This window comes from Dysidea avara, chromosome 1 (assembly GCF_963678975.1).
Source record: "Dysidea avara chromosome 1, odDysAvar1.4, whole genome shotgun sequence".
Taxonomy (NCBI): domain Eukaryota; kingdom Metazoa; phylum Porifera; class Demospongiae; order Dictyoceratida; family Dysideidae; genus Dysidea; species Dysidea avara.
Genome location: NC_089272.1, coordinates 37920488 through 37946099, shown reverse-complemented (window position 1 = coordinate 37946099; position 25612 = coordinate 37920488). Strand labels below are relative to the sequence as shown.

General features: G+C 36.9%; 1 protein-coding gene across 1 annotated transcript; it reads right to left on the bottom strand.

Moving 5' to 3' along the window:
• Positions 1–1393: 1393 nt before the first annotated feature.
• On the bottom strand, positions 1394–4669 carry LOC136250086 (uncharacterized). Its single transcript, XM_066042250.1, has 3 exons — positions 4577–4669; positions 4401–4527; positions 1394–1942 (listed from the first exon to the last, which is right to left on the bottom strand). The coding sequence occupies exons 2-3, from the start codon at positions 4478–4480 to the stop codon at positions 1507–1509; spliced, it is 516 nt and encodes a 171-aa protein (XP_065898322.1). The 5' UTR covers positions 4481–4527; positions 4577–4669; the 3' UTR covers positions 1394–1506.
• Between the last annotated feature and the right edge of the window lie 20943 nt (positions 4670–25612).

Genomic DNA, 25612 nt, shown 5'->3' with positions numbered 1-25612 from the left:
TTTTGCCATAGCAACCAAAGTTTAACCATACCAATTTTACAAAAATTAATAGCTTTTGTGGGTTTAATTTTATCGAAAATTGTTTGATAATCTGACCATTAAACAAATTTTAATAAAAACCTGAAGGGATCATTATGCATAGCATAGTTATGTATGCCTCAATAACCTGGCACCATCATTTCTCTTTTGACTTCCTTTGCTTCAGCTTGATAGCTATACAGCTACTACTATTTAGACTTCAGAGAATAAAATTAATCCTAATTTTATACTAGTAGGTATTTAATTATAGGAACATTGCAGTTTTCTGGTAGAGATTTCAAAAAATACTTTAATTCTGATCTTTTCCTTCTCATTTATAGCTATAGAATCAAGTGTCTCTTGACTATCTGGTGATAATGGTCTGCCTCTTTTTGGCTTTAATTTGCTGCTATGGGAAAGCTAATACACCCTTTTGCTAATAAAGCCCATGAAGTGTAAACAGTTTTCTCTAGCTAATGCTGATGAAAATGTGTGCCACCATGCATCAGAAAATGCTTGCATTTGACCACAAAAACATTGGTGCTGAAGAGTTTAGACCTTAAAGAAGTTAACGTTTTCTTCTCTTAGGCCCAGTATATAAGTAGATTGTCAAATATAAATGCAAACAACTATTACTTGCTATAATAGTAGTCACAAGTAGTAGTGAGATGTCTACTATACAAAGTATATGTTTTCTTCATCTATGTGTATTAACTGCCTCGTGCTCAGGTTCTTCACATCTCAGTGTTCATGCACTATCATCCAATATTTCCAAGAAAACTGAAAGTTATACTTTATTAGGGGCATCACAAGGTATCCATACAATACTATAATAATAATAATAATAATAATAATAATACAGTATCTGCCTATTGTACTACATAAGTTAAACAGTGGAACTGTGTCCAATAGGAAACCCTGAAATGTGGACACTTCAATAATCAGGACATTTCTCCATGGTCCCATTGTATTAAATACACATGCAATTAGGCCTCTGAGATCAGGTCAACTTTTCAATAAGGATACTTTAGTGGTGTCCTAAGGTGTCCGGAATAGAGGAGTTCCATTTTACTACTGTATATTATAGAGAGCCTCTAAAGCAATATTTTATACAGCAAAGGTGATCTATATATCAGCAGGAACCTTGTTGACAAATCAGATAATGAATAAACAAGTAATCTCAAGTTTACTGGTACAAAGTCGCTACAATGTCATATTTATACCCAAACAGTTTAAACATTGTCCTTCTTCCTCATAGCTTTGTGCTGCATGTGTGTGCACTGTATACGAATTAACCAACATTTCCATTAACAGTATACAATGCTCTTTTTTTTGTATTTTCAACTATATATTAATATACTGTATATACACCACTCTCATGGGCTGGTACAACAATGTATAATTATTATATCATGTCCTCTAAAGTATTTGTCACAATATAAACATTAGATGCATGTTAATTGCACATTGTTTTGCTACTATAGGCTATTAATAAAGCCAACAACATTTACCAGTTGTACTGTCCCTCCATGCACGATCAGTGGCATAATGCAGCATGTGCCTTGCAAAGTTACTGTCAGACATTTCACTGTCTATTGATCGGTCCACGACTGGAATGATTGCTTGTTGTACAAGTTGTGTGAAGAGATACCTACTAACTGCAGAACTAATCCCCTTTCCTCTATGCTCTGGGATCGAGTATAAGTGTATAGCCTTGCCCAAGTCACCATATACACCCCATGCTATTGGATAGGAGGGATCTGATCTCTTGAAGATTCCAGCAGAGGTGTCATACATGATAAGAATATACTGGAAATACTTTTCAACAATGGCGGGATCTTCATTGATTCTTTTATAGTAGCTCCCAATGAATCCAGCATGATCAGGAGTGAGTTTATCAATAAAATATTCATCAGACTCTAGCCTGCAGGTAATGAGATGAGGGAATAACACATACAATACACTTTACACAAAATGCTTCTTATATTTACACATATACAGTCAAAACATACTTCACAATAATGAAGGACAGCTGATAAAGTCTGATCTTATTTACCATTATACGGCAGTAATGTATAGCTTAAACACTTCAAGGGGCAAATTTTTTGAGGTTGTTGCTAAAAAATTTAATTTTCATGGATTTGCAAACACTCCAAAATATATTGGACTATATTGGAGGTCTAAATACTGCAAGGATACAATTTTCACTGTAACTCCAAAAACCGCGAAATCAGCAAAAACTTCCCCTTTGAAAATATTTAGAGATGCAAAGTAGCCAGCCATTTAATGTACTTTAAGCAATATTCTGTATGAAGAGTAGCATGTCTACATATATTTCATGCACTTCATGGGTAGCAATGTGGTGCAAAAGTTACATATATATGAGTGAATGAGTCTTGTTTTTATAACAAAACTGATTCCATTAATATGCTATTACCAACAAGTACACCAAATAAATGGAATTTTCAACTAGAGTATATATATAGGGACCATAGCATATCGATAAAAAGGACTGAAACTAGCCGGAGTAGTGCACAATATTAAATCACAGTAAAACAATAAGAAGCGTTATAGTGTTCGAAAAGCACCTCTGCAATCAAAGTAGCCACTATGAAAAATACAGACGATTTCCGTTATGAAGGGAAGCTATACCTCAAGTGCTACCGCCAAATTGACACCTGTTACTGTCAGCAAAGATGAATGGGATACAAAGGAGAACACTGGTAAGTTCATGAAGAATGCATTGTACGTACTGCGGTATGCCAAAAGGGACGTGTCCGACTGCAGCAATGTTGAACAGTGAACAAAATCAAGCCCATAGCCTTAGCCATTATCGAGTTATGCTTGTCTGATGGGAAATAAAGTGGTGGGCAAGAGATAGCCTTCAAAATGGAGGTAAACCAGGGATTACAGAGCTGTGCTAGTTTCTTAGTGGTTTTCTTTCTTCCTGTCAGTATACACATGGTGTGATGCACCGGCTTCCTTGGCTGCACTTGATATCATACAGTTAGCAACAATAAGCTACTAGTATGGATCATTAAGAGTATACTGTACATGTTAAAGTAACAATTTAAGATTTCACAGCAAGTGATCTCCTTTTGTTTCAGTTAGTACTTTTCATTGCAATGATTTCTGCTACCTTGTAGAATTATTTACACTTGTTTGTTAACTTTTTAAATAGCATAACTTAACAAGCACGTATGCAGTATTGGTAGGGTGCAATTTATTCCAAACATGCCTTTAAAACAATGCAAGATGTTTCCAACTTTCCATGTGGTCTCCACACCCCATCCACTCGTTCTTTTCTGGCGCATGCATCTGCAACCCATCCTGATTAATGTTCATCTTTTCTGTCTGTCTACATACCTTGCATTGTGGGACCCACATGCCATATAGTGTCTACCTGGTCATCAACTACTCCACCTTATGCTAGCTGTCAGTAAGTAATATTATTACATGCACACACACACGCACACAATAATCTCTCCACATTAACCTTGTTTAACACATTGCTACCCATGAAGTGAGTGAAATATTTGTAGACATGGTTCATATACTACTCTTCATACAGAATATTGCTGAAGTTACATTAAATGGCTAGCTACTTTGCATCCCTAAATATTTCAAGGGGGATTAACTAGTTTAACTATTAAATAGACTAACTGATTAATTGCCTCCTTTAAACAAGTTTTAATTGTCTCCTCTAAATAGTGCAATAATGGCTAATGCTACTGTCTAGATTTTTTATGCTTGTGCCCGATAGGTGCCTACTGTGCACTAGAAGATATACAATGCTTGCTCCATGGATTTTACTTTATCTTTGTCTTTATTTGTCTATAATGTCATCAAAAGTGTCAATCATGCAGTATGATAGTACTGTATAGTAGGGACCACAAAGGTTTGAGTGTGGCCCATGAAAAAAATCACCCAAAACCAGCCTCACTTTTTCCTGATGATGATGAGGCAGTATTGGTTAGATAAAACTAAGCCCAAACAAGCCTTCAGATTGACCGGAAACACTTTTAACAAATTTAAATGGAATTTCTACTGGCTGACTGTGACTGACTGACTGATGCCTTCCTCCACTCCTTTGTGAGTACTCCTGATACTACTTTGCTCATCCAACTCATCCAATTTTCTGTTTTATTTGGCAGGCCAGGAAGCTATACAAGCAGCTACAAGTACTGGAAGTGGTCTAAAACCTTATAAATTAATGCACTTTCTTGTATAAATTCCATACATGTGCGCACTACCCTTTGAAAATTATAATACTTGAATTTTTTAAAACCTGCTTATCTCAAAATTCTGATGTGCAATTTGGATTGTTTTCCAAAATCCAGTCTCATATATACTATACAGTAGCTATAATAATATATTTATACCTTGGTATATCTTCAACTTTGCCTGATAAGCAATACAGCTTCAAAGGATATTCCAAAGTCTGTTGCCACTTTGGAAACATGAATTTTGCCACATTGTCAAGATGTCTATTGGTCACAGAATTAATTCCTGTTGAAAATTTCACAGATACTGTAGCTTAACCAATACTAAAGTTCACCTGCTATGAGGGATTTTTCTTGCAACACGTTCGAATCATGTAAGAAGTCAGCAAATTCTTCTTCAGTGTTTGACAGAAGCAGCAATCTAGAGGACCACTATGGGACACACAACAACTACTGTACACTCATTTTGGCTATAATGTACATGCAGAAAATCCAAACTATTAAGCCATAAGAGTACAGGCACTGTAAAGCTGTGTACTACTTTTCACTTTCTGTTTATAACATGTATGGGTATACTTTATACAATGTTACTAACTGTTGTAATAGAAATGTATTTAGTTGGTTGCTGATCAGTTTAAACCAAGAGATCAGCTTTTTGCACCTGTTTGCAGTATAATAATATACATTTACATTCATGTATGCACCTGACTTCTGCTAGGAAAACATGGTGCATTGATCTTGATTGCAGTACAACTGAAGTTTGGCCACTTGTCAGTCAGTATTACTGGGTGGCCTTTTCCATTCATCCTGCACATTGCGATGTTCTGGAGCTGATTAAAAATTAAAATATATGTAAACATACAATAGTGAACTAGCAAATTAAGGAATACTAAAGCCTAGATGCAGACTTGATCTTTACTTGGCTATATATGTAATACATTTATAAGACTGGATTCTACTATACACACATTAAAAATTTTCTAAATGTAGGAAAGAATTGAATGACAAAAATAATGTAATGATTCCACTGTCTTAATTGGCAATCCAACTATGTAATAATTCTTAAAGCTTAATAGTTTCCTACCTCCTTGAATTTTAATTTATGAGCTTGTCACTAAATTTGACAGTGGTGCAATGTAGTAAGTGATATAAGACAACAATAATGTGTGAATACAGGTCTACAATCTAATACAATGTAGAAATACTTTGCTGTTCTGTACCACCAGTGTTGGGCAAGTTACTTTTAAAGTAACTAGCTAGTTACATATTACATGCAACTGAACTATTTAGTTACAGTTACATATTACCCATAAAATAAAGTAACTATAATAATATTACATGTTATATTATTTTGTGTCCATAGCCTTAAGCTAGCTGTCACGTGTGAAACTACCACTTTATCATGTGACATGATTGCATTGTTGGACAATGTGCAAATCTTGGTTATAAGTGATGAATAAGCTGGTGAATAAGCTTATTTATTCTTGTGCAAATCTTGGTTATAAGCTGGTGAATAAGCTTCATTCAATAGGCTTCATTACTTCGTTGTGGCTAGGCATTAATCAATGTATGTTACTTGTGGTAATAATATTATGCAATATTAGACACGTTACAGTAACTATATTATTTAGGTAACGCGTTACATTTGTAAGTAAAGTAACTTGAGTTATATTACCTGTTTTATGGTGTATTTCGTTATATTACTTAGTTACCACAAAAGTAATAATATTACGTAATGCGTTACATAATTAACGCGTTACTCCCAACCAGTGTTGGGCAAGGTACTTTGTAAAAGTAACTAGTTACATATTACATATTACTTGCAACAGAACTAGTAGTTACAGTTACATATTACCCATAAAATAAAGTAACTGTAATAATATTACATATTATATTACTTTGTGTCCACAGCCTTAAGCTGTCACGTGTGAAACTACTACCTTATCACGTGACATGATTGCGTTGTTGGACAATGTGCAAATCTTGGTTATAAGTAAGAAGCTAGTGAATAAGCTTCATTCAGTAGGCCTCGCTACTTCGTTGTGGTTAGGCGTTACTCAGTGGATTACTAACGAGATTAGTAACTTCGTTACTTTTAGTAATAATATTACGTCATATTAGACTCGTTACAGTAATTATATTACTTAGGTAACGCGTTACGTTTGTAAGTAAAGTATCTTGCGTTATATTACCTGTTTTCATAGCGTATTTCGTTATATTACTTTGTTACCACAAAAGTAATAATATTACGTAACGCGTTACATAAGTAACGCGTTACTCCCAACACTGCTCCCAACACTGTGTACCACCATGCATTTTTGATGTCAGCCTGACAGTCACTTATCCTGGTATATAGGAAGGCTGCAACTTGTTCCTGATTGAGCCTATATAAAGTCAAAATGTAAAACTTGAGCTGGAATGCCTAACATAATACGTATGTAGGTCATGAGAAGAAATTTCATAGATAATTTTTCTACTTTTTTCTTCAAAATCTCAAATCATTCTTCACTTAATACTGTAGGGTTGCATGCTTTTAAATTTAGTCATTATTAGGGATGCGGCGATTATGCTGGCATAATTTCGGGCGTAATAGGCATGTGTGGAAATCAGGAATTATGCTAGCATTTTGAGGTGATTATAAAGCATTAACAGTAGGAAAATCTGCAGATTGTGTAATTCCGTTAAAAAGATCGAGATACTCTAATAGAGCAGTCAGAAACTCTAATAGAACAGTCACTGAACATTATTTTACTCTAATAAAGCAGTCACATTGAAATGAAATACTCTAATACATCAACCAGCTAAAGAATTGAAGACTATTTGAAGCTTAAACATCAATGAAAATGTTGTGATACAGCAATAAACTGGCATTATTAGCCAATTATGATGGCACAATTTTGGGAATAATGGGCAATTCTCAAAAGCATAATAGGTGATTTTTTGAGCACTGCTCAAAAGCATAATGCTCAATTTTAGGAGCATAATAGCCTCATGCCTAGTCATTATGTATCATGCAAACCAGCCTATTATGCTAGTTTGTATGCTTTACAAATTTCCATTAAAAGCTGTGTCTAGTACCAAAGCTTCAATGTATATTGCAAGAACAATTTTAAGTTCAAGTAAATGAAGAGTTGTGAAACAAGGGAGGTCGCCTACACCTGTAAGCATACAGTTCAACTACTAGACTGAATTAAAGAATAAATGTAAACTGTATACCTGCAGGTGTAGACAATCTCCCTTGTTTCACTATATCATGAACCTACTATCACCTTTTGTTTCTCAAAATCATAATAGAACATTCACTAAACACCACTTTAAAAGCCTTTTCCAGCCTAAAAAGAAGCCTTAGAAGGTAATTTGGAAGAAGTTCACTAGCAAATATGAAGTCAAAAGGACCTGATACAGTACTTTTTAAAATAACTGAAATCTGCCATTTTGTTCATCTTATTGTTATTATATTTTTCCCATGCACATTAGTACTATCAAGACACACGGTAGTGTGTTGTGTGGCCCAAGAAGCCGGCGCGCAACACCCGTGAGTATATTGACAATGACAGGAAGAAAGAAAATGCAATTTTCGCACCTCCGTAGCTCTGTGCTGCCTTGATGAAACAAGACGATTTTGCTGTGGACACTCCCTCCAACTTCAGCACTCCACATTCCAAATTTGAGCCAAATCGCTTCAAGCGTTCCCGAGATATGCGACTTCAAAAATTGGCTTAGTTTCTTAGTTTTTTTCTTCTTATTTTTCTTCCCCTTTTCGCATACTTACAAAAACTGCTATAAAACGCAAACTCCATATCCGATTGCCTTGACATTTGGCACACAGAAGGGGGGGTACAAAGGCGCATCTCGGTACCAACTTTGGCTGGAATACGATAAACAGGCAAAGAGTTATGAGCGATTATTCACGAAAAATAACACCAATATGTTGTCACGCCTACAGGGTAAACCGCGTATGGGAAAAGGCTGAAAATCGGTGGGTGAATAGGTTAACTATTGAACCTCAAACCTTGTGTGGTTTGAAAGAAATCGAGCTAAAAACCAGGAAGATACAACGAAAAAACCAACAGTGTGTAACAATAACGCAATCGAGATTAGCTAATAAAAAACGACTGCTTGCCACGCCTACCAGATAAACCGCTTTGGGTAATGCTTTGAAAAGCGCTGTATAGATGGAGTAATCATCTTAGAAAGGCTCTTCAATGGTGTAGAAGAATCAGACATAAAGCCACGGAGTTATAACACGAAATCCAACTTGGTGTAGCAAGTGCGAGATCGAGATACTCTAATAGAGCAGTCACCCTGAAGAGAATTCAAGAGATCAGCTAGAAACAAGTAACCTGTATAGAGATCAACTACAAAGAAACCACCATGTAGAGAGTTCAGCTACAAACAAATCGCCCTGTAGAGAGATCAGCTAGAAGAAGTTACCTTGCAGAGAGTTCAGCTACAAAGAAACCATCATGTAGAGAGTTCAGCTGCAAACAAACCACATGTAGAGAGTTCAGCTACAAACAAATCACCGTGTAGAAAGATCAGCTAGAAGAAGTCACCTTGTAGAGAGTTCAGTTACAAAGAAACTAGAGGTGTACCGATAATCGGATCGGCTACAATATCGGCCACCGATATGGTATTTTTTTTACCAATATCGGTATCGGTACAGAACAGCAGGATGACCGATATCGCTACCGATATTTATACAGTAGGAATAGTTTGTACATAAACGGATTATACATGCTCTGGCTTATTGTTCACTCTGCAACAAGCGCTACACTACGAGAAGCCATATAAATACGCGCGATTCTAGTGTTAGTTGCTGGAAAGCTTATCACAGTCTTTCAAATGAAGCAGTTATAGAGTACCTTTGTAATAAAAGAAGGATCACAGGATAACGGAAACTTGCTGTACCAGCTTTCTCACAAACCATTAGAATGCGTAGTAATGCAGAAATATCCGTTTAAGGCTTCATGGGAGTATACATAAAAATGTTTGTTGGTACCTAATTGTCTGGATTGCACAATAGAAACACAATAGAAACCCAAGCTGTATACCACCACAGGCAGAGTATAGCAATGAATACATGCACATGTTGTTGTAGGGTAGGTAAATGTACACTTTCGTTTGCTTAAAATATTAATGCAAATATCGGATCGACCATCGGTTATCGGCTTCTTTTGGTTGCATCAATATCGGATATCGATACATGCCAAAAACCCATATCGGTACACCTCTAAAAGAAACCACCATGTACAGAGTTCAGCTAGAAACTAGTGACCTTGTAGAGACATCAGCTATAGAAGAAGTTACCTTGTAGAGAGTTCAGCTACAAAGAAACCATTCTGTAAAAAGCTCAGCTGCAAACAAATCACCTGTACAGAATTCAGCTACAAACAAATCACCCTGTAGATAGATCAGCTAGAAGGAGTTACCTTGTAGAGAGTTCAGTTACAAAGAAACCATTCTGTAAAGAGCTCAACTGCAAACAAATCACCTATACAGAATTCAGCTACAAACAAATCACCCTGTGGAGAGATCAGCTAGAAGGAGTTACCTTGTAGATAGTTCAGCTACAAACAAATCACACTGTAGAGAGATCAGCTAGAAGAAGTTACCTTGTACATCGTTCAGCTACAAACAATTCACCCTATAGAGAGAGAGAAGCTAGAAGAAGTCACCTTGTAGAGTGTTCAGTTACAAAGAAACCACCATGGAGAATTCTATAATAAATATATGTATTATATATATATAATTTGTACATTTACTGATAAAATCAGAAATATTTAAAGTACATCTGCTTCATCTTTTCTTCTTCCTGTGGTAAAGAAGAAAAGATATGTTTAAAAAGTTCCAAAGGACTGCTGTAGGTCGGCTTTGGGGTATACAAATACAAAAAGAAGTGAAATCTAATCCAAAACAGCCAAGCTGTAAGAAAAGAGTGCAGTCCTCAAAAAGGCTATGGTGAAAAAAGATGTGAAATCCAAGGTGGTAGCCAAGAAATGGCTGTAATGGTAGGTTAATGGTAAAAATTTTAATAACGACAATTCAGGTGAATTTTCTGCCAATTGACCAAGCGGCACCAAAATTCACCTGAATTGTTGTTATTAAAATTTTTACCATTAACTTACCATCACAGCCATTTCTTGGCCGCCACCTTGGATTTCACATCTTTTTTCACCATAGCCTTTTTGAGGGCTGTACTCTTTTTTTACAGCCTGGCTGTTTTGGATTAGATTAGTATTAACTTCAGGAAAAAGGAACAGCCTGTGAATCCTGCTCAATTATCAATCATTATGAAAATAATGATAATCTATCTAATGTTCATCTAAAAGATTCTTGAATGAAGTTAATGAATCAGCATTAACAATGTAATCCGATAAACTATTCCAGTCATTGATTACTCTATTCAAAAATGTGTAGGCCCTTGCAGAATTGTTAAAACTCTTCTTATATAATTTTAAATTATGACCTCTTGTAGATGTGTAAGTAGTTGAGGAGAAAAAGAATGAAGCATCAACATTAAGTATACCATGTATAATAAAATCATGTCTCCTCGCTTCCTTCTGTAGTACAGGGATGGTAATCTGGGGTGTGATAAGCTCTCAGCATAGGGTAATTCCCTCAAAGAAGGTGGCTCTTTTCTGTACTTTTTCTAACATTTTCTGATCTGTGATATAATGCGGCCCCCATACAGAATTTGCATATTCTAAAATAGGACAAACTAGAGTCTTACGTAAGTATATAAAATTGGTAAGGAGTCAACATCGAAGCATTTACTAATAAGTCCAGAATACGACTGGCTTTAGTAGCTACAGCTGCAGCATGTTGAGGTTTTGGTCAATCACAACTCCCAGATCTTTCTCAGTAGTGGTACTACACAGGGGTTCATCATTAATAAGATAACTGTGAGATGTAACACTTGATATCCCAATTCTCATACTTTTAGGAAATAGCGCCATGCGCTCCAGTTATATCAATTATCTTCTCAAAAGTGAAGTATCCATTTGTCAGCTATGTTCAACCCGTTACAAAGCAGTACAAATCAAGAACTGTTCGAAAAGCACCTCTGCAATCAAAGTAGCCACTATGAACAATACAGATGATTTCTGTTACGAAAGGAAGCTATCATGTGCTACCGCCAAATCGATACTTTGTGCTATCAGCAAAGATGAGGGACACAAGGAGGACACTGGTAAATCCATGAAGAATGCACTGTATGTACTGCGGTATGCCAAAAGGTACCTCTTGGGCCAAAGCGACGTCAAACAGTGACAAATCAAGCCTATAGCCTTAGCCGTTGTTGAGTTATGCTTGTCTGAAGGCATCAGTCAGTCATGCAGTTAATCAGTCAGTAGAAAATTCTGTTAAATGATTTTTTTAAAATTCCATAGCAACTTGTTGAAAGCATTTCGAGTTGATCTGAAGGCTTGTTTGGGCATAGTTTTTGCCTAACCAATACTGCCTTATCGTTGTCTGGAAAAAGCGATTTGGGTGATTTTTTTCATGGGCCACGCCTACTCCTTTGTGGTCCCTACTATACAGTACTATTGTACTGTATGATAAGATATTATATATTTGTGAGAATTAGGGACCCGCCGATTATGCTGGCATAATTTTGAGCATAATAGGTACCTAAAAGCATTGAGCATAATGCCAGCATAATAGGTTAAATATTTGTACGATAGCGTAAATTCTTGCTGGAAAAATGGCAATTGCAAAATAAGATCGATATACTCTAATAGAGCAGTCAGTAACTCTAATAGAACAATCATCAAACTGACTGTTCTATTAGAGTATATCGATCATGTCTCTTACATGCAGCAAGGATTTATTATTTATGTTCCAGCCACTCATTTTTTTCTTTCTATATAGTGTTAAACTAGTAGCAAAGCATATGAACATTGAGCATAATCGAGCATAATAGGTATATATTGAGCATTAATTTAAGCATAATAGGTGAATTTTTGAGCAGTGCAGCATAGCATAATAGGTAAAATTATGAGCATAATCGGCGGGTCCCTAGTGAGAATATGAAAACCTCCATGATCCCTAATACACAGTACTACCATACTGTATGATAGTTAATTTTACACCTGACGGTGAATTACCAGGCTGGGATTTTACTACTTAACCATCAACTGGAGTGCTATTAGTCTTGAGCCAATTATGCATTGAAAATACTGTAACTTATGATGCTTTTGAGCAGTACTCAAAACTCAAGCCTAATGTGCTTAAAATTACAAGTATGGGGAAAAATTAGGAATTTAAAGTTTGATTAAGGATCATTGAAAAAAGTAGGAAAACAAGGGACTGAATTAGGGATTAAGTGTTCACTAGTATATCTGCAGGTGTAGGTGACCTCCCTTTTTTCCCTACTTTTTTTTCAATGATCCCTAATCGAACTTAAAATTCCTAATTTTTCCTTATACTTGTTTGCTTACATTTTTGTAACATTAATTATTATGACTGGTGAACTCACGCATACTGTATCAAAAGAAAGGTTGGTGCCAGAATTTATGCCTTTGTCTGAACGCACACCCCAGTTATCAATTACTGACTCGAAGGTGAAGTGACCATTACGCTTTGCTTTCAGTTATGTTCAGCCCATTACACAGCGCTACAAATGAAGAACTGTGGGAGAAGCACCTCTGCAATCAATCTAGTCACTGCGAAGAATACGGATGATTCGCGTGCCCCAACTATCCTCTAGTTACTGATTTGAAAGTGATGGCCATTATGCTTCGCTTTCAGCCCGTCGTACAGCGTTACAACAAAGAACAGTGAGCATCAATCTAATCACCACAGAAGTACGGATGATTCCCGTTTACAAATGTATGGAAGCCATGTATCGTGCTACCGTGAATCAACACGTTGGGTCATCAGCATAAAGAAATGCGACACAAAGGAGGACACAGGTAGACAAAAGTAAGTCCATGATACATGTACGTGCATTGTATGTATGCCAAAAGGCATGCCTTAGGATGAAATGACATCAAACAGTAACAAAAATCAAGTCTGTAGCCTTAGCTGTTATCGAATTATGCTTGCCTGAAAGCATCAGGCAGCCAGGCAGGCAATTAGTCAGTAGAAAATTCCATCGAATAATTTAAAAAATTGTAATAATCTATTGAAAGCATTTAGGGTCATACTGAAGGCGCTTTTGGGCTTGGTTATACCTAACCAATACTGCCAAGGTGCCAGAATGGTATTTGTGAAGTTGGTTTTAGGGTGATATTTTGGCCAGAAAAATACCAACTTCCATGATCCCTAATATACAGTATACCATACGGTATGATGCTTTCAATATCAAGATTAGTTGACAGCTTTATTAGAGTATGTCAGTACTTTCTGACTACTGTATTAGAATAAATGTCTGTTTTATAAGAGTATATTGATCTTATTCTGCAAAGTGTAAATAATCAGCCTAAAAATATGTACTCTCTTGATATGAAAAGCAGTGTAGCATGTGAATGGGGGAGCTGTATGTGACACAGACAGCACTCAAAAATTTAGTATGATAATGTAAATTGCTACGGCAATATCTTTTCACACTCTATTCTCATAAGACAACCTGATCCTGTTGCTTTCAGTATTCCACTTAATGGTGTAATAAGGTCACCTACCATCTATCCAAGAGAGATCATTTGGATGCCACCATTTTACTTGCACTTGTCAGTGATATAAAAGCAAGCCCGCCACTAGTAGAAACATTCATGGTAAATAACACTCCTGCCCAGACAATGTTCCGATGTGATCTATGATGTGAGAGTGATACATAGGGACTTTCTTACAGGTGTCTCTGAAGATATGTCTAATCCTTTATCAGTGAAGGAAATGATGAAAGGAGAACTCAAGCACTGGATTTGGAAACAAGTTTGATGTAGGAAAAACCTGACTTTGTGGTTGGTGATTCTAGAACACAAATTGCAGTGGCACTATAGAGTATCTAAATTTGGAATCAGCATTTCCTGTAGGATTATGTATACCATATAGCTGAAATATTGAGTGATGAAACTTCCGCAAATTATGCAGGTAGTGATGGCTTTGTGAAGATATAATCACATACAGCTTTTCCCTTACCAAAACTGTTTTCTAGACTTCTGTGAATTTAAAAAATGCAATTTTTATAGTTTCATAACCCTCAAATATTATTATGATAAGTGTTTTCTTAGGTACTACCTATATGTATTAGTGATTAGTGTGGTCTGTGCAATTTCAGTCATATGGACATTTGTGGAGTAGTTTGTCCCCTGAGCTGAAAAACAGAACTCTTGGTTATCTGAGTTCTACTGTAAGTTCACTTGGGCTAATCATCACCATCACTGCACTATGAAAAGATACATATCTAGCAAGTGTTTCACCAAGTTAGTAAATGATTTTCTTGTCAGATAGCCACAACACTATTTCCTTTTTTCTTGAACCTTTTTTAATTGCCAAAAACTTACCAATGCAATAAGCTATGAATTTTAAGTAGGAAGCCTATAAAAATCATCACAAATCGACACCCAAACCAATTTAGTTTACAACAAGACAAAGAGTTATGAAGCTACAAAAAGTCTTCTGGTTTGACCACATGGTGCTATGAATAAATATTATTTGTGGTACGATTAAAAAATACAATGACGGATCCAGGATGGGGCATTTGGAACAAATCCTACTCTTCCACCACCTTGTGGAGTAGCCCAAGGTGGTGGAAGAGTAGACCTTATGAAATACTAAACCTTATGTCTGGCCAAGATCTATTACTACCACTCATCTGAAACCAAAGTCAAATCAGCTGTCAAACTGTCACCTATCACTTTCATGTGTACTAAGCGCTTCTATAAATATTAATAATTATTGTTTGGTGGTATTAAGATGTTCATAATCTTTAAACAGCTTTTAAGACTTCATAACTATCTGTAAAGGCCAAAATGGCTAAAATCAACAATGAAACATGATTACGTGCTGCTTCAAAAAACTAAAAGAGAATTTGCACCAGTACAACTTAGCCTGTTTGTGCCCCTCTCCTTCAATAATGGAGGTGTGCTAATAAACAATACCAAAAGGCCACTAACTAAGGCATCGAAGGTGTCAACATATCAAAAAATGTGTTGTGCTAAGAAATTAAAAATAATTATTACAGAAAATAACACCATCTTTCAAACAATGCACCATAACTTCTGCAGACTATTACAGTAAATGGGGTTTAGCCAAAGTGAATCAGGTGGTATACAACATTTTGTGCAGCAACCAATGGAAAAGAAAGGAAAGAACCTTGTAGGGTGAATTTACGAATCCAGGTACAAAACTATAGTACTGTGAAAAACACTTGTTTTTGTGTGTTTGAATCTATCTTTGTAAAATGGCCAGTTAAGCCATAAGATTCTTATTCAGTACACTACACTCCAACTCATAGAATGAGACCAAGTTTAGTGAATTTAGGTAAGGGCAACCCAGCAGGTTTGTGATAATGTCTCCAAAAGAAAATTATATATGGAGCATACAGTCAACTGTGAATAGCTAACTGTCAATATAAAAATGTTTTAATAAAAGTTTGGAATACACTGTATATAAGGCTTTGTTTTTATATTTGTGACCGGGCCTGTGAAAATAGGGCATGTGGGCACATAAACATTGCCTACTTTTTCAAACTTCAGAGTGTCATAACTTTGTATTCCATTGTTGTGTGGCTATGAAATTTTCAGCACTTATAAAACATTGAGTTGGCGTTAAAATAACAGTAACAGACTGAACATATTCTATCCCAGTAAAGAAATATGAGATGTTATGTGCCAGGGTGTAGTTTGTGCCCACATGCCCTACTTTTGCAGGCCCGGTCACATTTAGTTTGTCAGACAAATTATGGATTCCAATGGGCACACTTTTGTGTTTTGTATATTTATACATGTATATTCTATAGGGCAAGAAACAATGGCAGCTGTTGTTAAAAATGATGTGAGTGTGGGACCTACAAAAAGAACTGTGGCATGGAGTAGTTTTTAGGTTGGATTAGGCCAGGCAAACTTGATTAATTGTTTTTCATCCCTACCTGCATCCCTTTTTACCCTACCACCTCTAATTTCATTATTGCTGCATGTGCACACATATTGTGATACTAAGAAGGCTGGCTATCATTTTACACCACAGCAAATGTCACTTGCACCTCAGAAACGGTGGTAAAATGTAAGTACTAGTTCTTAAAAGGCTTTAGCTAACCTTTATAGCAATAGACAGCTTGACTTGGAATATTTTCTTTTAATAATGAATAATGAAAAATGACCTCCCGCCTACATGGAAATTCAAATTTTTGTGGATGAAAAACAAATAATCAAGTTTGCCTGGCCTTAATGTGTACTTCGTTTTAAAAATCACTGCTGTGTTAAGTTGACAGCTTCCAATGATATTGCACATAGGTAAGAGGCGTTGGTGGCCTTGAGGATCTGGTGAAGGTAGCGTGTTCTTATTGGACACTTGAACCACGGATGACGATGTGAACATGTAATCCATTAATTTTTATAGCTACAAAATAAATAAATGTCGTTTATTTATGGTATGAAAAGGTGTGCGCAATCAATAGTCTTTTGTCACTTCATTAGCATGATGCAGCATACATGGCTTCGTCAATTAGCTGGTGATGGCTTCGTGGCCAGCAGTGCTACAGTCTAAACCTGGCAATCATCCCATCAGACAATGCAATGATACAATGGCTAGAAGCTCAACGCCTGTGAACTCCTGCTCTACAGTTAGACCTATCTAATCATGCAAGTTATAGCTCCAATTTAGATTTACCGGATATTGTTCACATGTTGCTTACCGGATATGCTCGAGAATAAAATCGTGTCAACCGATCATAATAGTCAGTTAACTCTTCATCACGGACGGTATGCATCCATCTCCTGGAATTTCGTAGCCACAGATGTTTTGGTAATTGAAAACCTCGGATCACTATCATGATGACTTTAGAAGCGACAGGAATGTTTCATTAATCGATCACGTGACTCGTGCACTAGCAAATAATTATTGCTTTTCACACGTGGATGCGAAAAATACCGCGACGATTTAATATTTGGCTTCCATTTAGATTATCGATTTTTTGTCAAAAGACAATTAAGCTTTAAGGGTTGCACAAAAGGGCAAAACCTGCAAACGTGCATCATGAGTTGTATTGGATAGTGACTGCTTTCTAAACGGATTGAATACAGAGTGTAGTTCAGAATAGGAGGCAAAATGGCGGTAGCTTGTCTATGCACACATAAGTCGTGTTACTGGAGAAGACTACCCATAGGCGGCGGAAAGGGGGGGCTAGGGGGCTAAAGCCCCCCCCTCAGAATGATATCACACCGAAATTATCTTTCTTGAAGACCGTGATAAAGATCGAGATACTCTAATAAAGTAGTCAGTGTGTAGCGAGCTATGTAAGGATTTTTATGTGGTTTATCAGCTAGAAATGGTAGCTGGTGAGGTGGAAAACTCTTGTCAGTTGGTTGTGACCTTTTTTTTTTGGTCTCACCTTACCAAACTATAGAAATAAGTCTGGGTCAGCCCAGCGGAGCCCCCCCCCTCATATCAACTACTTCCTCCGCCGCTGAGACTAACCTATTGTGAATGCTGTTATAAGCTTATATTCATCAATATACTGATCCTTTTTGACGAGTATAGCTAGCTAGCTACTAAGCCCCCTACCCTGTGCTTGTCAGTACCTGGGAAGAGGGGTTTGATTAGTCTCCACCATTTTAGCTACCCACCTCAGTGCGTATAGCTAGCTAACACATACATCATTGGTAACTTCCTTCACAAATTTCTTACATGTCATATTAATTCTTATTGTATTTGTTATTACTAATTCAGGATCCTTGGCTAATGATCTTGGTGGCTACACTGAATGATTCACTTGTAATGGATTGGAAATGCCGCTTCATGGTATCTTTCTGTTGAACATTGACATTTATAAAGCAATATACTAAGTGTCTTAAGTCCAACCGACACTAGCATTGAGATTTTTCCCATTGTAACCATTACTGGGTGGCTAATAGCTATGTAATGGGATTGTAATTCAAGCACCTAGTGGGACCATTTAATCAGAGATGGACATGACGTCACTCAGTGAGTTAACTTTCTATCCACATACAGGTTTTGTGGGCTGTGTAGTAAATGTCTATTATTGAATTTCAAGTTTGTATATATGAATGCTTACCGTTTATTTGTACGCCTTCCTATTGTGGTGTGTGCACTGTTAATTTCAGATATAATTTCTGGATTTTAGCTTAATTTTTTCACAATAACTATCATCTAACCTCTACTAGCACTAGAAAATTGCATAAGACACTGATATCTGTGGTATCCGCTTGAAATTAGAGCAGAAAAGGCTTGTTGAGAATTGCACTCACATTTGCATAATTTTGCTGTTTAGCCCACAGAAGCCTGCCATGGCCCAAACTGCCATTCATTTGCAGAGCTCATCACAATCCTAGACTCACATTGATAATTAATGTTTATGTGTATTGCTTCAAGTTGTAATGGCTTGGGCAGAAAAGGGTGTAGATTCAATCATCTGTATACAGTACACAGCAAACTCAAGCCGTGCTTTAAAGCTAGCCTGCAACATGTCCTGAAGCTACAAATGGTAGCCTAAGGTGTCCTCATCATAAGCAGGTAGACAAAGCTGAGACCAGACCATGGGGTACCATCCATCATTAGGAGGTGTCCCTTATTCTAAGTTCCATTAACTAGAGTTTCCACTTTGCTACTGCATGATTGCACTATACATGATAATTCAACAACATATCAGCAATGTTCTTTACATTAGGTGCCCATGCATGGCAAGCAAATACTCATCCAACAGTGTCACATATCTTCATAAGAATTCTACTGAGGTAAGCCTGTTAGGCAATATTGTGTGTATACTGAGTCTAATCCACCAAACTATTTTCCTTCTTACTTTTGGTTGAGAGGGAAAATTTTGACGAATTGCAATGCAAATTGTCAACATTTATCTCGTTAAACTTTATGTGTGTGTTGTATGGTGTACTATTACAGTATGTACATATGGTGTATATACATACGTAACGTTATGTCACTGAGCCGATAATACTTCCATCCACCCATATATTTAAATGCACCTCTGCCATAGAAATAGGTGGCAGCTATTACTGATATCAATACATTGGATGTTTTGTTTGCAATAATGATTATATATAAAACCTTCAACTACTGTTCAATGTGCAAGTACCACAATTTGCTTTTTTTTCGTTGTAAAATAATTTTCCTATGCAAAATTTGTACGAAAATTTCTTGCAAGAAAATTTTTACACAATATCGAACTACTCTAATAGAGCAGTCATTTACGTAAATCATACGAAAATATGTTTACACGAAAATTTTTATCACGAAAATAAAGCGAATTACGGTATTCAAGGTTATATACTGTAGTTGTGTCACAAATCAACAGCTGTTTGCAAAGAGTTTCTGTTGAAATTTAAGAGGTGTGGTCACATTGCTTTGCATTTTAGTGCAAACAACACTCCCTTCCAATGTAGTATGTTCACAGAGTTTGATGATTTTGAATATCCCAACCATTTACATTAGTGGTGGTTCCAATAAAGGGCCTTTGCTTCCTCTATTTCACTTTCTAATTACCGCTCTATACAGTAAGTGGTATGCTTGTATGGCACTATATAAAGCATGCACAGAGAAGCTATAGCTATCTTAAAGTAGATTTAATAATGACATTGGGGGCATCCTACCTACAGCCATCTCCAGCTTAAACAGGTAACTACAAAGTAATTCATAACAATAAGATACTCTAATAGAACAGTCACTGACTACCATTGCAATAGCATAGATTTTAATCTATCTGCTTAGCCCTTATTGATATAACAGTCAGTTAATTTACTGAACTATTCATTGAAAAATACAGACATCAAGTTGAATCATTACCCATATGTGATGTTTGTCCACAATACACTGTGATATAGAATTTCACTGAATACTGCTTAGTCCTACTTAGTAAATATTGCTTAGTAAATATTGTGGTACAGATAATATGGGTTAGGGAACCAAGACGGTCAACTCCTTCACGTACACCATACATTCCAGGCTTGTTGTAATTACCAACCAAAAGTAATCAGTACAATTACAATTACTTTTTAAAGCCAATCTAATGATTACAATTACAATTACTTCAGTATGTAAAATAATGATTAACAATTTCAGTTACTTTTCAATTACTACTGTACAATGGGGTACAACAATAACATACACTTCTCCAGCATTAATCTTAAGGTATATTAACTGTTCAATTTTTTTGGTAATAGTCTACATCTATTTGGCCTGAGAATATTGCCACTATGGCTGAATGCACGCTCAATTGGTGCAGATGTTGCTGGAACTCCCAGTATATTCTTTGCTATTGTACTTAAAATGGGGATATTTATTTGCTTTTATTTTCCAAAATTTTAAAGGGCTAAGCAGTATTCAGTGTAAAAATTTTAATAACGACAATTCAGGTGAATTTGGTGCCGCTTGGTCAATTGGCACAAAATTCACCTGAATTGTCGTTATTAAAATTTTTACCATCACAGCCATTTCTTGGCCGCCACCTTGGATTTCACATCTTTTTTCACCATAGCCTTTTCAAGTGCCGCACTCCTTTTTTTACAGCTTGGCTGTTTTTGATTAGATTTCACTTCTTTTTATATTTGTATACCCCAAAGCCGGCCTATGGCCAGCTTTGGAGCTTTTTAACCTATATATTTTTCTTTACCACAGGAAAAAGAAAAAGATGAAGCAGATTTTATAAATACTTTAACTCATTCTGATTTTATCAGTAAATGTACAAATTATATATATAATGCATATATCAAGAGTTCATAATATAAAAAGAGAGCATATATTTATTACATGTCAATTAATCCCCACAGGATAGTTTGCAGCTGATCTCTCTACTGGGTGACTTGAAATGTAGCTGAACTCTCTACAGGGTGATCTGCTTGTACGTAGATGTACTCTTTACAGGATTCTCTCTACAGGGTGACTTGACTCTAGCTGAACTCTCTGCAGGGTTATCTGTTTGTAGTTGAATTCTATACAGGGTGATTTGTTTGCAGCTGAACTCTCTACAAGGTAACTTCTTCTAGCTGATCTGTCTACAGGGTGACTTGTTTCTAGCTGGTCTCTCTACAGGGTGATTTGTTTGTAGCTGAATTCTCTACAGGGTGATGTGTTTGCAGCTGAACTCTCTACAGGGTGATCTTTTCATAGCTGAACTCTCTACAGGATGATTTCTTTGCAGCTGAACTCTCTACATGATGATTTCTTTGTAGCTGAACCCTCTACAGGGTGATTTCTTTGTAGCTGAAATCCCTACAAGGTCACTTCTTCTAGCTGATCTTTCTACAGGGTGATTTGTTTGTAGCTGAGTTCTCTACAGGGTGTTTGTTTGCAGCTGAATTCTCTACATGGTGGTTTCTTTATAGCTGAACTCTCTATAAGGTGACTTCTTCTAGCTGATCTCTCTACAGGGTGATTTGTTTGTAGCTGAACTCTCTACAAGTGATTTGTTTGTAGCTGAACTCTCTACAAGGTGATACTTCTAGGTGATCTCTCTACAGGATGACTTGTTTCTAACTGAACTCTCAACAGGGTGATCTGTTCATAGCTGAACTTTCTACTGGGTGATTTGTTTGCAGCTTAACTCTCTACATGGTGGTTTATTTGTAGCTGAACTCTCTACAAGGTAATTTCTTCTAGCTGAACTCTCTACAGGGTGACTTGTTTCTAGCTGATCTCTCTACATGGTGATCTGCTCATAGCTGAACTTTCTACAGGGTGATTTGTTTGCAGCTGAACTCTCTACATGGTAGTTTCTTTGTAGCTGAACTCTCTACAATGTGACTTCTTCTAGCTGAACTCTCTACAAGGTGACTTGTTTCTAGCTGATCTCTCTACAGGGTGATTTGTTTGCAGCTGAACTCTCTACATGGTAGTTTCTTTGTAGCTGAACTCTCTACAATGTGACTTCTTCTAGCTGAACTCTCTACAGGGTGACTTGTTTCTAGCTGAACTATCTACAGGTGATTTGTTTGCAGCTGAACTCTGGTTTACAAGGTAACTTCTTCTAGCTGATCTTTCTACAGGGTGATTTGTTTGTAGCTGAATTCTCTACAGGGTGATTTATTTGTAGCGGAACTCTCTACAAGGTGACTTCTTCTAGCTGAACTCTCTACAGAGTGATTGATTTTTTTGCAGCTGAACTCTCTACATAATGGTTGCTTTGTAGCTGAACTCTCTAAAAGGTGACTTCTTCTAGCTGAACTCTCTACAGGGTGATCTTTTCATAGCTGAACTCTCTACAGGATGATTTGTTTGCAGCTGAACTCTCTACATGATGATTTCTTTGTAGCTGAACTCTCTACGGGGTGATTTGTTTGTAGCTGAACTCCCTACAAGGTAACTTCTTTTAGCTGATCTATCTACAGGGCGATTTGTTTGTAGCTGAGTTCTCTACAGGGTGTTTGTTTGCAGCTGAACTCTCTACATGGTAGTTTCTTTGTAGCTTAACTCTCTACAATGTGACTTCTTCTAGCTGAACTCTCTACAGGGTGGTTTCTTTGTAGCTGAACTCTCTACAAGGTAACTTCTTCTAGCTGATCTTTCTACAGGGTGATTTGTTTGCAGCTGAATTCTCTACATGGTGGTTTCTTTGTAACTGAACTCTCTACAGGGTGATTTGTTTGTAGCTGAACTCTCTACAGGGTGATCTGTTCGTAGCTGAACTCCCTACAAGGTAACTTCTTCTAGCTGATATTTCTACAGGGCGATTTGTTTCAGCGTTGAAACCGGGTCGGGTCATCCGGGTCACATTTTCTCCGGGTCATCCGGGTCTGACCCGGTTTACAATTTATCCGGGTCTGACCCGGATTGGATCACGTGAGAAACGAAATTGTTCGTTTAACGACATGGAAACTTATAAACGCTATCGCGTAGCTCTTTTGTGAGCCACGCCCACTTATCGCAATACCAACATACGCTCAGCTACGCCCATTTGCTAGTAAGTGCAGTATGCAGCACGAAACTGAGGGTATCTATGGTGAGGGGTAGCTATTGTCAGTAGGTGAAGACTTTTTTTTTTTTTTTTTTTTGGTCTTCAACCCACAACTAGGCTGAAGTTGCAATATTTACTCAACACGAATCGAACGCTCAAAATGTAGACTCGTTTGCTCGCTCGAGACTAGCCAAAACACGTCTCGGCTTTAATTAATCCGGGTCACATCCGGGTCAAATCCGGGTCTGACCCGGATTGCTATCCGGGTCAGTGGGTCATCCGGGTCAGCAGTAGTGACCCGGTTTCAACGTTGATTTGTTTGTAGCTGAGTTCTCTTCAGGGTGATTTGTTTGCAGCTGAACTCTCTACATGGTCGTTTCTTTGTAGCTGAACTCTCTACAATGTGACTTCTTCTAGCTGAACTCTCTACAGGGTGACTTGTTTCTAGCTGATCTCTCTAAAGGGTGACTTGTTACTAGCTGAACTCTCTACAGGGGATTTGTTTGCAGCTGAACTCTCTACAAGGTGACTTCTTCTAGCTGATCTCTCTACAGGGTGATTTGTTTGTAGCTGAACTCTCTACAGGTGATTTGTTTGTAGCTGAACTTTCTACAAGGTGATACTTCTAGCTGATCTCTCTATGGGATGACTTGTTTCTAACTGAACTCTCAACAGGGTGATCTGTTCATAGCTGAACTTTCTACTGGGTGATTTGTTTGCAGCTTAACTCTCTACATGGTGGTTTCTTTGTAGCTGAACTCTCTACAAGGTAACTTCTTCTAGCTGATCCGCTTTTTACAGGGCATGTTTGTTTGTAGCTGAGTTCTCTACAGGGTGATTTGTTTGCAGCTGAACTCTCTACATGATGGTTTCTTTGTAGCTGAATTCTCTACAAGGTGACTTCTTCTAGCTGATACAGGGTGACTTGTTTCTAGATGAACTCTCTACAGGGTGACTTGCATGTAGCTGAATTGTCTATCAGATTAACTGTTTGTAGCTGAATTCCGTACAGAATATCCTGCAATGTGATATAATTCTGTAATGGAGTAAGTTATAAACGTAGCTGAATGCTCTATTAGGGTGACTGTTCTATTAGAGTTTCTTTATCTCGCATTTGCTACACCTAGTTGCCTTTCGAATCATAACTCAGTGGTTTGTAATCCGATTCTTCTGTACTACTGCAATGACTTTCTATGAGAATTATTCCAGCTACACACTGATTTTCAGCTCATTGCTCTAAGCGGTTTGCCTGGTAGATGTGAAAACTAATAGTTTTTTCATTCATAAAAATCGATCGCGTAATTTTGACACAGGTTGGGTTTTGTGTCATATCTCCATGGCCTTTATCTCAATTCCTTTCAAACCACAAAGAGGCACTCCTACGATGGTTACTCCATCTACATATAAATGTTCAACTCATTCCTCCAAGGAGTTTACCCTGTAGGCGTGACAGACCTTCGACCTTATTTTACGCACATACACTGTATATCTAAAATTTGGAATTAGCATTTCCTGTAGGATTAGGTATACCATATAGCTGGAAATATTGAGTGACAAAACTTTCACGAATTTTGAAAGTAGTGATATATAGCTTTGTGAAAATATAATCAACAAAAGTATGAGATATATACAGCTTTTACTTTACCAAAAGTGTTTTGTAGACTTCTGTAAATTTTAAAATAATGCAATTTCTACAACCCTCAACAATTATATGATAGGCATTTTCTTAGGTTTGTACCTATTATGTATTAGTGACTAGTTTTGCTGTCATTCCTGTACGGACATTTAGCTGTTGTACGGAGTAGTTTGTCTCCTGAGCTGAAAAACAGAGCTCTTGGTTACCTGAGTTCTATTGTAAGTTCACTTGGGATAATCATCACCATCACTACATCACTACACTATGAAAAGGTACAGATCTAGCAAGTGTTTCACCAAGTTAGTACACATTCACTTGAACCTTATTTAATTGCCAAAAACTTACCAGCTGCGAATTTTAAACTAGGAAACCTATAAAAATCATCGCAAATGGACACCAACACCAATTTGCTTTATAACAAGACAATGAGTTATGAATAGTACTAGTTATAAAGCTATAAAAGATCTTCTCTACATTACTATTTGATATCCAGTTTGATCACATGATGCTGTGAAAATATTTGTGGTAAACCCAGATAATGGTCATCCAATGCATGCAAGGTTAGTGTAATGAACATCTACATATTATAAAGAGTAAACACAATTCAAAAATACAATGGCAAATCCAGATGCCCTCCCACCCCCACCTTGTGGAGTAGCCATATAACTGAAATACTAAACCTTATGTCTGGCCAAGATCTCATGAAAAATA

What these genes read in the sequence shown, in the direction of transcription:
- LOC136250086 (XM_066042250.1), bottom strand. Translation starts at nt 4,480, where the DNA reads ATGTTTCCAAAGTGGCAACAGACTTTGGAATATCCTTTGAAGCTGTAT. An exon ending in AAAGTTGAAGATATACCAAG is followed by an intron (nt 1,943 to 4,400) that starts GTATAAATATAT and finishes CATTACCTGCAG; the next exon opens with GCTAGAGTCTGATGAATATT.